The 12,935-nt window shown below is 45.5% G+C and overlaps 1 protein-coding gene across 1 annotated transcript in view; it reads right to left on the bottom strand.

Moving 5' to 3' along the window:
• Positions 1-203: 203 nt before the first annotated feature.
• Positions 204-12,935, bottom strand: part of LOC130108409 (glutamate receptor-interacting protein 2-like) — a 45,527-nt gene continuing 32,795 nt past the window's right edge. The window contains exons 10-24 of the mRNA XM_056275323.1: positions 10,799-10,924; positions 10,353-10,517; positions 9,752-9,938; positions 7,281-7,426; positions 6,978-7,058; positions 6,500-6,563; positions 5,765-5,910; positions 5,206-5,350; positions 4,775-4,914; positions 4,462-4,641; positions 4,171-4,330; positions 3,282-3,396; positions 1,791-2,015; positions 542-688; positions 204-401 (exon numbers count right to left, since the gene is read on the bottom strand). Of these exons, the coding sequence (XP_056131298.1) occupies positions 204-401; positions 542-688; positions 1,791-2,015; positions 3,282-3,396; positions 4,171-4,330; positions 4,462-4,641; positions 4,775-4,914; positions 5,206-5,350; positions 5,765-5,910; positions 6,500-6,563; positions 6,978-7,058; positions 7,281-7,426; positions 9,752-9,938; positions 10,353-10,517; positions 10,799-10,924 (2,225 nt within the window). The remainder of the gene's footprint in view (positions 402-541; positions 689-1,790; positions 2,016-3,281; positions 3,397-4,170; positions 4,331-4,461; positions 4,642-4,774; positions 4,915-5,205; positions 5,351-5,764; positions 5,911-6,499; positions 6,564-6,977; positions 7,059-7,280; positions 7,427-9,751; positions 9,939-10,352; positions 10,518-10,798; positions 10,925-12,935) is intronic.

Below are 12,935 nucleotides of genomic sequence, written 5' to 3'. Positions count from 1 at the left end.
ACATATTTGTGCGCGAGTACCGAATTTGTGCATGTGAGTGGCTGTCCCGTTGTTGTGTGCCTCCACACGTATGAACATGTGAGCGTGAGGGTGCAAGAGGCACAATGTAACAAACTGTGCATGATATGTGCGCTAACTCAGTGCCGCATTGTGAAACAGCATTTCAAAAAGCTAATGTCTCGCATTGGTGTCCTTGACGTTGGTCACAGGGCAATGCTATTGGTCCTGTGCTCCGGATAACAGAAGAGTGAGGTCGAGTGGTCCTCATGGTCCTCATGTGGCCCAGGATCCACTGCTGCAAGTGGGTTCCTGCTAATCACCACGTTCAAGATGTCTCCTGCCTCGATAATGAGGGGTACAGTCAAGCAGCAGTCCAAGTCTCTGGTCCTCGCGCGGTTCACCTGACAGATAAGAAGTCGCTCACCTTAGTCAGGTTTCTGTTGAGAATCTACTGGTGTCAATATCAAGCTGTGATGGATCGCAAGTCTTGAGTGAGTCAAGTGCGAGGAACGATTACAAGCTTTACAGACATAAAATGTACCTGCAGAATGCGGTCATATGGTTTCAGCCCCGCCTGGTCCGCTGGGCCATCCGGGCGGATCATGTTCACAAAAACCCCTTTCTCCAGGAGCCCATCAGACACGCTGAAACCAAAGTCACGGCTCTCGAAGTCCTTCCTTATGGTCAGCTGGAAACACAAGAAGCTCCCCACAGTTACACCAAGTTAACTGCATGGTAGCCAAGCATTCCTAAAATATTCAGGAGAATATAGCCTTTTTTATTCTTTACTTTCGCCTCTTATAGTGCGAGATATTTATTTGCCTTGTAAATAAACAACACATGCAATTGCATACATGTCCAGTCAGTTGTGGGGAAAAAAAACACAGTACAATTTCCAGTGCATCAAAATCCACTGCAACTGAAAATACAGAATAAAAGTGCAGAAAGAGAAATGCATTGCCGTGTTCTTTACCAATTTAAATTTTGGCACAGGTGGTCAAAATGTTGAGTAAATAGAAAGCATATCCAAGGCCAGATGCCTTAATGTTCTCCCTTTCCAATTTCGTCCATGTTTTTACCATAACCAACAACAGATGTCAGGTGGGCGATTATTATCTGTGGGGCCAAGATGACTTTCCCAGATACAAAGTAAGATGTGTCAACACAAAATAGTCTTATTTTCCACTTTATATGACGGAAAGATACTCTGGTGTAGTTTTTTTCTCTTACATCTTAACCCCGATGTTCAGTCACATTTTACAACGCAAATCAATTATTCCTAAAGAGGAGATCACAAAATCAAGCCCCCCGATTCGCTGTATGGTGTGCATGCTGAGGGTTGGGTAAATGGGGAGCGCCACAACAACCGTCCTCTCAGGAGGAATATGGGTACAGTCGGGGTCAAAGACTTCACACCAGCAGCTAGTGAAGTATTGCTATATAATGAACGGGTTCTCCGGGTGCTTTCCCATCATATATGTACACACTGCAGGCCCTGACTAGCCTGGTTTCCACTGGGTCTGGTTATACTCTACTGATGGGCGTGGCTTGCTGAGTAAGGGAAGAAGCGAAGTTCAAACTTCAACGGGTATAATAGGCATCCTCTCTCCCTCAGGACGCTGTTGTTTGTGCCATGTTCAGAAGGCCACGGTTGCAATTTGCATCATCAATAACTTCACACCAGAATGTCTGAATTCAAATTGTGTTTTTTTGAAAACATTATTTTTTTTCCCCGTGATACATCTCAAAACCCCACTTCGCATACCACTCCATCTCTGTCCTTCTGGTACCTTGTGCAGTTCCAGGGTAGTAGGGGACAAAGCATCAGATGGGTCCCCTTTTCCCCTGGGGGGTATGTCCCTGGCTCCAATGGACCTGATCAGGTTGCCTTTGGTCTTGGGTTCATCGTGGACTCCATCCCTCTTGATAGGACTGATTGTAGTATGAAATACTGACTCCTCTTGAGACTTGGTCTCCTCCAGGTACAGGCTGAGAGTGCTACCTGTCATGGAAGCCTGCAAGAAAACAAAACAAAGGCATTGTTGAAACATTGTGCATGGCACTGAACTCAAACAGAGAAGCTGTGTGAGTCAAGGTGTGGTTACGTGGACAAGGAAACAAGGACACACACACCCACACAGTGTATACAGCGCCTGATTAGAGGCCTTGGCCCTGTGCAAATGTCTCCCCTGATCAGTATGACAGCAGGTGTCTGGCCTGACTTGTCAGATTTAATAACAGATTACACACTCTGGCGATTATCATAATGCTTCATCTGGCATGGCCATTTAGGCTGACTCCGGTCAATGAATACAAGAGTAGGGCAAAGCAGATGGGAGGGTTGTGGACAGGAGCGGAGGGCTACACAGGAGTGAAATTAAGCTATTGTCCTGCCTATTCTGGCCTAAGATTATCCCGTCTTGACACAAGAACGCGGCTCCCTCAGTGTTTACATCCCGGTTCTTCTTGTGACGGCGATTTTTACTCCTTTCCCATCCCATGCCATGTATAACTGAAACTATCTGCAAACCATTTTATTTTACAACCGTTCTGGGCCGTTTGCAAACCACAGTGTCTGTCTCTCCCTCTTCTGTAATCACTTTCTCACATTTGGAAAAGACCATGCTTTTGTCATTAAGAGGCTAGAACTTGACACCGGAGTCTGCACTAATGACTCTGCTTATTTTATTTTTTTTTTCTGTCATTTTTAAGCTGCCACATTCAAAACACAATCTATTATGAAACTGTCAAACCTGAAAAAAAAAACATGTTGCCGGCGCCGCCACGAGAGAGAGAGAGAGAGAGAGAGAGAGAGAGAGAGAGAGAGAGAGAGAGAGAGAGAGAAGCAGGACTTTTGTATGCAACTATGCATGAGTCACATCCTAAAGGATGATTACCTAATGAAGATAGGCCTGTTTTTATTTTTCCCCTTTATCATCAATAATTTGCTGTTCCTCCTTTTAAACTATCAAACCTGGAACCACCTAAACAGCACGAGAGCAAGAGAGAGAGAGAGAGAGAGCGAGAGAGAGAGAGAAACTGTCTTGTGAACCATCATAACCCAATGGAGGATTATCCAATCAATGTATGCCTTTATTTTTCATTATAATGATTACCTCAATGGTAATTTCAAGTAGGCCTATGTGTGTTGTGTTGTCCTACACTTTTTTTAATTTCAGCTCTATTGTTCCTGTACCTCCCTGTGGGACCTGCGGAAACCCTGACATAACATTACCCTGCAAAACAGGAGGGGGAGAGAGAAGGGATACCAGGCAGCCTACCTCCAACTCCCTGAGAATTTCCGATTGGCCGCAGGTCTCGAGGTCCTGCAGCGCTTGGGACCAGAAGCTGTCTTCCTGGTTCAGGGTGCCATGGCAACGAGGAGGGCTGACGAATCTATGACAACGCAGGAACCAGAACATGAGAGCAGCCCTGCTGTCCTGACGGTGGCCTGAGACTGCTGCTGCCTACAAAGCAGCTTGGGTAATGCAGTTTTGGGCTGCATCATGGCGACTCCCTTTGAAAACCTCTCTCTGGACCACAATGAGGGTTATGGTAATTACGCTCATTTGTGGCAGCTCAAATGCTGAGTAGTCCTCTAAATTAGGTAAAAGCCTTTATGCTGTTCAGTTTTATAAAAAACAAAAAATAACAATGTCATCCCCAAAAAGGAGGAACTGCAAGCAAAGTGACACAAAAGTTGAAAAAAAAAATGTCAAGACTGAAGTGACAGACAAGGCTGACGTATCCCCGGGCCCCTTTATGTGCGTGCGTTTGAGGAAAAGTTTTTGTATGGACAAAGAAGCGACAGAGAAAAGATGTGAAAACACCAAAGAGCTCTCGGGCAGTTAGTAAAGCAGATGAGAAAGAGAATACCTGAGAAAGAGAAAAAAAAAAGAAAACACATAGGAAATGCACAGAACATGAATGCGTAAGACACAGAATGAGGAAAAAAACAACTCCATTGCGGTTTTCAATTAACTAAAAAGGGCGGGAAAAGGCAATGGCTATTCCAAGTACACAGAATCTGATATAGGTGATGGAAAATGTGTCCTTTACTTAAGAAGTGAGGGAAGAAAAATTATTGAAAGCTGCACTGACTTGACATGAAAAGCTGACAGGAGGGAAAAGTGCACCTCATTGCCCAGAGGTGCAGACCTGTGCACTCACCCGGGTATTTTGTCCCATTCCTCCTCAGTGAATCTGCCATCATAGAGGGTTGCATGATGGGTCAGGGCTGAGGAGCCAGAGCCCGGATGGCTCCTGTGCTTTGAACGCCTCCACTCATTTGGATTCAAAGTTACATCAGATGATTTGTGAAGATAGGTCCCTATACACCAAGGGGGAGGGAAAAAAAGATTGAATACATCTTGTTGGATGTGGTAGGAATAAGACTGAAGCTCCCTTTTATGACCAGCCAGGAACCATCACCAGGTTTTACGGTTGGTGGCTAAACCTCACCTTGGCTTCCGTAGCCTGCGTCAAAGCCGGAGCTGTCCCAGGAGCTCATGGCCGAGTCTATACTGGGAACAGTGGCAGAGTAGACCTCTGAGTGTTTACTGGTCTTTTGGGAGTCTGTCAGTTCATCTTCCGTGTCACTTAGAAATCCTGTGTGCTCGGAAGAGCGCTGGCAATCGGATTCTGGGAACGTACAACAAGTCAAGTGAGAACTGAGAAATGAATGCACTTCCTGTGAATCATTCAGTGTCAAGTGTACATAAAAATAAACATCATGGCTAAGTTCCTCTGTGGACTCAGGACTACGCTAACATACGGTCAGCTTGCTTCTTGATCTTGAGGGTGACAGACTCCCCTGCCATCTGCAGGAGATGGATGGCCTCACTCAGGGGCTTTCCCTTTAGGCTGACCCCATTGATGGCTAGGACCCGATCGCCTATATGTATAGCTCCAGTCCTGCAGAAGGAGGAGAACAGAAGATGCCAGAGTATGTCAGACAGTACCACTGTGGCCTCAGCTGTTGTTTTGGCCTTGGTCCAGTGTGCTGACTGAGACGGGAACAAAAGAGCCTCTTGTACAAAAAAACCTGAGACAGCTATTGTTTCCTGTCAGGTTTAACAGAGTAATTGTACTAGCCAAAGAAGTCATGTTATCGACAGGCCTAAGCGAAAAGCCACCATTTTCTCAAGTGAATATTTTGACCTCTCGCCCTCCTCATTTCTCACTCACGCCCCCTTGTCCTCTCACCTCTCTGCTAGGCCTTTTTTGGTGAGGCCAGAGATGACGATGGGGTCAAAGGGCTCCTCGGTGCCTGATATGGTGATGCCCAGAGGTCCATTGTATCTCTTGAGCTCAACTGTGTAGATGATGGAGCCTGACATCTCCAGTTCATCTGCATGGCGGGACACCAAATGCCCAAAGAAAACAGACCACAAGGAGAAATACCAAAAGGGGAAGACAAAAAAAAACACACAAAGACCGATAGATGGACAGAAACACATATCTAAGATTATGTGAGGAATAAATAGCCCTGTTAAGACATAAAGTATTTAGGTCACATGCTATACCCTAACACACCTGGTAGGACACATCCCCGCCCGGTAGGTCATAATAAGACCAGTATAAAGGAATGTGTCATTGGATAAATATAGCAGCCACACAAATCAAGTTCCACTTCCTGCTTCACTGTCACTCCAGAGTAGCTTTACTGTCTTTGCACCGTTTATGCCTTGCATTCACTGTAAGTTGTGTGTTTTAATGCGGAGCAGTGACTACTGGGGTCAGGGCACTTCAAGTGAAAGTGTACCGATGTTGTCCTCGTCCTTCTGGATGCGGAGTTTGACCATGTCCTCGGCCTGGTTCAGGACGTGCATGGCGTCCTCCATGGTGCAATTCTCCAGGCGGACACTGTCGATGGCCAGCAGCCTGTCTCCAGGCTCCAGTGTGCCTGTTCTACCAGGTACGAAAGCAATAGGATCAGAACTATTAACCAGGGTCAAGGAGCTGGTTCTGACTCATACAGCAGGAATCCTATTAGCATCGCGGTATCCTCTGGGGGTGACCCTTACCTTACCCTGACCCTAATTGACACCGAAGCCTTTTGAGACACAGCTGGACTGGCCTAATGATCTAGTTTTGATATGCCAATCCAATTAAGGCATCACTCAGAGGGTTCCTGCATACAATTTTATTTTGTTTCTGAATAATCTTAAGATAAACTCACTAAATTACTCCATGTTGAACTTTCTGTCTGCGTCTCAAACCCCAGCTGCACTTAGGAAGCGTTTGATGTGACTACATGAGGTCATATCTGAAGCAGTAAATGTTAATGTGAAAATGTTTGAGATTATCTTTTAAAGCACTTCTTAAAACGCACATTTCTAGACTCGTTTTTGTATTTTTTTTATGTTAAACCGCTTTTCCTTTGAAAGTGTCTCCCATTTTTATGCATGACTTATATTTTACTATTCTGGTTTTTATGCCACTTTGTAAATCACTTTGAAAAATTCCACCTTTGCGTCAGATAAATAAAAATACATACCTATGTGCTATACTTCCTTTCTTGATGTCAGAAATGATGAGGGGCTTGCCCGGTTTCTTGCTCGCTGATGACAAAATGCAAAATAAAAATAAAAATAAATTATTCCCATACAATTCTGAAATAATGCAGAAACAACTATTTGTGAATGTGCACGTGGAAAGCCTAAAGCTCGGAGAGCAGTTAAGCAAAACATCATGAGACTTCTTTTGTTTGGCTAACTCTCTTCTTCAGTCACCAAGAGACTCCACTATAGCGTTTTTCCAGGCTAGTTAGAGCACAAAAAAACGGTCGTGATTAATGCCAGTAACAGGCCAGCATTTTTCATTGGAGGTAATGAGGTATTTGCGCTCATGACACAGTGGACTGGGGTTTTATGGATCACAGAACATTGATCCAGAAAGGAGACGTCTACAGCGTGCCGGCCTGTGTGATAAAGTTGAGCAACACTGCTCTCTGCTGTATCTCTCCGATAACTCACCGCTGATGGTGATGCCCAGCTCCACTCCTCTCCTCTTGGGTAGTTTAACATGAAAGGTGCCACTGCTGGGTACCACAGACTCTAGTTGAGAATAGAAATATATATATATGTATATAATGGATAAACCAGATGACGTATCATCTATAATAGAGTCGTCAACCCCAGATCTCAATTCAACTCAAATTAACATGCAGCTAGGATTCATTTGTAATTAGAGATTCCCTTTTCCTGCCTTTCCCCTTGCCTTTTTGTTCCAGAAAACACCCCTGCACAACAATCTGGGTATATAGGAGTCCGTAATACCTGCTACATCAAATTCTAGCTCCAGTGTGACCTTGTTTGCCAAAGCAGCATCTCTTAGCAGCTGATGGGCCTCCTCCAGCGTTCCCTCCTCTGTGGGGATCCCATTGATAGATAACAGTCTGTCCCCAACTTGCAGGAGCCCGCACCTTCACAAAGACAAGACACAAAAACTACCCTTACGCACAAATACAGATATTCTAAAGGCATTCTGAAATTTGATATTAAAAGCATGAGTCTTGAGTATTAGTATTTTGTCTTTATTTTTTGGGGTGTTTTCCCCCCATTTTCTCCCCAGTTGTACTTGGCCAAGTAGCCCACTCTTCCAAGCTGTCCCAGTCTCTGCTCCACCCCCTCTGCTGATCCGGGGAGGGCTGCAGACTACCACATGTCTCCTCCGATACATGTGGTGTCACCAGCCGCTTCTTTTCACCTGACAGTGAGGAGTTTCACCAGGGGGACATAGTGCGTGGGAGGATCACGCTATTCCCCCCAGTTCCCCCCTCCCCCTGAACAGGCACCCCCACCGACCAGAGGAGGCGCTAGTGCAGTGACCAGGACACATATCCACATCCGGCTTCACACCCGCAGACACGGCCCGACCAAGCCGGAAGTAACACGGGGATTCGAACCAGCGATCCCCGTGTTGGTAAGCAACGGAATATACCGCTATGCTACCCGGACGCCCCTTCGTGCTAGATCTTAAATGAACGGGGTGAAATATGTCCTTTTATTTTGGAAGAACCGACAAATAAACAAGGCCTGATTTATCGCCAGCATATCCCTGCAGTGCTCAAGAATAATCTAACCCCAAGGAGAATATCACTTCTCGTTACAACCACATAAAACTGGTCCTTGAAATTTCATCCTTACAAATCCCAAGCATGCATGTCCGAACTACATGCTTTCACAGTGGGCACCAGCAGACAGGCTTTGAATTTCTATTTTCAGAGGGAGGATTTTGACATGAGTGACACCGAGTCAACCAGTTTAACATGTTTGTAACATGAGTTGGGTGCGGGATCTTTAAAATGGGTGATGGCTTCTAGGCTCAGCATAAACAAATACAAATTGACCTTGGCTGAACTTGAAAAATTATCCAAGGAAGCACACACATACACACGCGCACACACACACACACACACACACAAAATCAAAAAAGTCACACTTTCAATCGGTACCCTAATTGTGAAGGCAAACACAGACACACCGGCGACTGAGACTGACACCCACTGCTTCTCATTGACCTTGCATTGATTCCACGTGACCGGCACCACTACAGAATCCTCTACTTGAAGTCACTCCTGTCCGATGGCTGTTGGACTAAATCGTATTCAAGACCCAAGAGACACAGTCTTCTGCAACCAGCACAGATACCTTCATTAATCTTGCGAGATGAGGGCAGACACCGGCCTGATTAGGGCTATGTGTTAATTGGTGCGGTATCTTGTTGACTTGATCAATGTTAATAGATCTACAGGGAACTTAGCATGAAAAATAGTGCCCGCATCTACAAATCATTGACAGCCTAAGTTATCCTTTGCTTAATTGGCTGTAATAAAGTTTACAGCTGGAAAAGAAAGAAGCTCTTCTTGGCCATTCTGATTCAACAAAAACACCCTCAACACTTTGCAATTACACTCAAAATGAAATTGCTGCAAAAATGTCTGCTCTTCTTAATACCCCTGTTTGGGTAAAATGACCCGTTTTGGAAAAAAAAACTACTGTAAAATATTGTTCATATTAGGGCAGCACAGTGGCCCAGTGGTTAGCCTCATTAAGAAGGTCCTGGGTTCGAACCCCAGACCGTCCCAGGTCCTTTCTGTGCGGAGTTTGCATGTTCTCCCCGTGCTTGCATGGGTTTTTTCCGGGTGCTCCAGTTTCCTCCCACCATCAAAAAAGACATGCATGCTAGGGTTAATACTCCTGTCTGTGCCCCTGACCAAGGCAATGTGGGGAAAAAAAGAACTTGTTGGTCCCCGAGCGCTGCACAGCGGCTGCCCACTGCTCCTAGCTATCGTGTGTTTTGGGATGGGTTAAATGCAGGGGATGAATTTACCCATGGGGATTACTAATCTTATCATCAGTAACTGCTATCAAACCCAAAAGTGGCCTGGGTCAGTGTGCCCATTCCTAAATATCACTGTTTAGCACAGTAACAGAGTATGAGGGTTAAAGATTAGAGGATAAAATGGGATATGGTCTCATTTGAGGGAATAAACCATTAGCATGAACTGAGATTGAATAGCACAAGCACTTCAGTTCAACACGGCAGATGCAGCAGTACAGTTGGTACTGCAGGACTAATGCAGCTTGTCAGATTATGTACGTTTTATGGCATCAGGCCAAAGTCGGATATTTCTATCACGACAACTCGTCACATCTAGACTAAATAATTAGGACCAGGGCCCCCCCAGTTCAAGGTGACAACATTTGTGCTATGTGTTCATCAGTGAGGAGTCAGGGCGCGTTACCTCTCAGCTGGGCTGTCGGGCTCAATAAAGCGGATGACCGGGGGCGCTGACAGTGTCTCTGTAGCAAAGACACCCCCCTGCAGCTGGACCCCAAACCCTGTGAGTGGATCCCCCCGCAGGACGACCTCACTCGTTTCCACGTGAACAACCTGCCCCCCCGGGCCCACCGAGCTGGATGCCAGTGATACTGAGTGAAGGGAGGGAGGGCGAGAGAGGGAAAGAGGGAGGGAGGCCGAGAGAGCAGGGAGAGATAGGCGAGAAGAGGCAGAAAAATGGCGCATGAGAGAGATTTGTGAGTGCAAAACAACGTGGAGGGTAGGAGAAAGAGACATGTACCCACACAGACAGTGGAAGCGGGGAAATAGAATGAGTCACATATCAGTGTTTACGTCACTCATGTTTAAGTCAGACATCAGTCAGCTCTGTCTGCCTAGTTGTATGTGTGTGTGTGTGTGTGTGTGTGTGTGTGTGTGTGTGTGTGTGTGTGTGTGTGTGTGTGTGTGTGTGTGTGTGTGTGTGTCTGGGGGGGGGTTTAGACAGAAGTGCAACTTTTACTTTAAATGAGGTTTTAAAAAAAAAAAGAGGCAGGCTGTTATCGTACATGAGCTCTTATGGTCCTTCTTCCTGTTCCTGTTCCTCTTGCCGGTCGCACTGCGGGGGCTGGTGGGGGGGACGGGGGGTCCGGGGCAGGGCAGGGTGCTGCTCCCCTGGCTGCTAAAGCCTGAGGTGGCTGTGGAGGAAGGGGAGAAGCCACCACTCACCAGGGCTGAAAGGAGACACACTCCGTTCATCAAATGGCTGTTGAGAGCAAAACCCCCCACACACACACAAAAAAAAAAATCCCAAATGCAGTGCCCCATTCAAAACACCACCTGATGTGTTAGTATGTGCAAAGTCAACATGTGATGGAGGCAACGTGCATGAAACAAAACACTGTGCATTTCTCTGAAGTCACCATCGTGGATATATATTTAACAAATGTGCTAAAGAAAAGGTCCCTACTCCAGTACACAGCCAGCAGCAGTGCTGTCAGAAATAATAACTTACATTTGCAGTGGTCCTGCTGGTTGTGTGGGTGGCTCGGGCTGCTCCATGTCTTGCTGCTGGCATGTGGGGGATGGCAGTAGTTGCTGCTTTGGTCCCAATGGTGATGGTTGCTCTTCTGCACTTTTACTGCAGCAATAAGAACACGTACACGTCCATTAAGCAGACCGGACTCATTCTCCAGTTACACACTCCGCTATATTCTACCCACGAAAATCTGCATTCATTCCCCATGTCTAAATTTATAACACACTGCACAGAGCCTGGAGGATGAGTCCAAGCAGAGTGATTGATATTTAATGATTTCTTCATGGTACATTAGTTTAAATCCTGCGGTGTAATGTGTTTTGATAAGCGTCAAAAAAAATCAGTTCAACACGTCTGACTTCACTGAATGGGAGCCTGGACGGATCTTGGCAAACAGCATCTTACTTTTTCTGACAAACTTCAAAAAAGCTGAGTGCAAATTGGACATCATTCTTAGGACTTCAATTTCAAAAGTGCTGGGAGGTGTAAAAATAGGCGGAGAAAGTTGTCCACTGGGCATTTTGGTGTTAGTAACTGATGATAGCCTTCCTGCTGTCAGGAGAAAGGAGACTGACATGTGCCTTGACCTTGATTGAACACAACTGAGAGTGATTGCTGCTGCTGATGACGATGCAGGATACCTGCTTGTGATTGGCCGGGCAGTGACTGATCACTTTACAGGGTTCATATCCATGCTGTCTTTAACCCTTTTTGGTGTGTTTTTAGATGGGAATCACCTCATGAAACCGGCTTCTAACCAGGGCACTCACTCACAAAATGACATTTAAAGTCTTGTGCTTAGCTGCACCACGTAGATTTGGGGATGTGGGCATCTAACATCGTGCTGTTGTAAGACATTGAAGATTTTACATTTTTCAACCAACATTATAATAATCATTATAATCTAAGTCATTATGGAACAAGATTTTTCATAATTTCATTGTCCCTAGGTGTGTGTCTCTCTCTCTCTCTCTCTCTCTCTCTCTCTCTCTCTCTCTCTCTCTCTCTCTCTCTCTCTCTCTCTCTCTCTCTCTCTCTCTCTCTCTCTCACAACCCTGTGATGGACTGGCGGCCTGTCCAGGGTGTCGCCCCGCCTGCCGCCCAATGACTGCTGGGATAGGGTCCAGCATCCATGCGACCCTGACAGCAGGATAAGCGGTTTGGTTAATGGATGGATGGATGGATGGATTATAATCCACAATAGGGAGAAAATTAACAAGTAAAGATGTATTTTTTTTCTGCAGCCCACCCACCAGTGCTCTAGCCTCCCCCTCGTATTTTATCACTTGGTATTGCCCATCCATTTTCATTTGAGATAGGATTTCCCAAAACGGCAATCAACAGAGATTCAAGACATGCCTTTAATGTGCTCATAAAACTCTGTGTCAGCTTGCTTTTCTGGGTTGGTTAACAAAAAATACATGATTCAGATACGCTAACTTTATTTTTGTTGAACCAGTGCAAAAGCATTTATTTTCAATCTCAGCGTTAAGCATCCAATCAGGACATTGTGTAAATAGTATTCAACTCAAATGAGAAATCAGTACAAGGAAGGCCTACTTCCAGTTACAAACTCAATATGCCTCATTCATCAATTGTTTGTACGTACAGATTTGTTCTTACACACCCCTGGAATTTCTTAGCCCTGAAGTTTGTCTCGGGGACCAGGGCAGCGGAGAAGGGTCTGGGAAGCCCCGCCCCCCTTAGTTATCGTTGCTAGATCGGACAAGCTTGACAAAAAGAAACATGGCGACGCGGCCAACGCCGGTTCCATTTAGCCATATGTAACCAGGTTAAAATTAATGTTTTTATTTTATTTTGTTTGAGTATGAAATATCACCAAATCCTGTCTGTGTGCTGTTATTTGTGTTTACTACATTTTATTTTATGTCATTATTTACTTTTATGTATGTTTTCCAACGACCGTCATATACGTGTACTGTCGCTTTAAGAGAGAGGTCTTGTGGGTACACGGAAGAGGGAACGCGGGAGAGGCCATTTTTGTTTTGTGGGAGGAGTCTCAAGCAGCAATCGAGCCGAGCCACACGTGTTTCTTACCGTGGGACAGTTTTGCTGGTTGAGGAGAACGTAACCTTGAGTATCCCTGTAAGAA

The sequence above is a fragment of the Lampris incognitus genome, chromosome 2, assembly GCF_029633865.1.
Source record: "Lampris incognitus isolate fLamInc1 chromosome 2, fLamInc1.hap2, whole genome shotgun sequence".
NCBI classification, from domain to species: domain Eukaryota; kingdom Metazoa; phylum Chordata; class Actinopteri; order Lampriformes; family Lampridae; genus Lampris; species Lampris incognitus.
The sequence above is the reverse complement of the archived record's forward strand: the minus strand, read 5'-3'. Positions and strand labels throughout refer to the sequence as shown.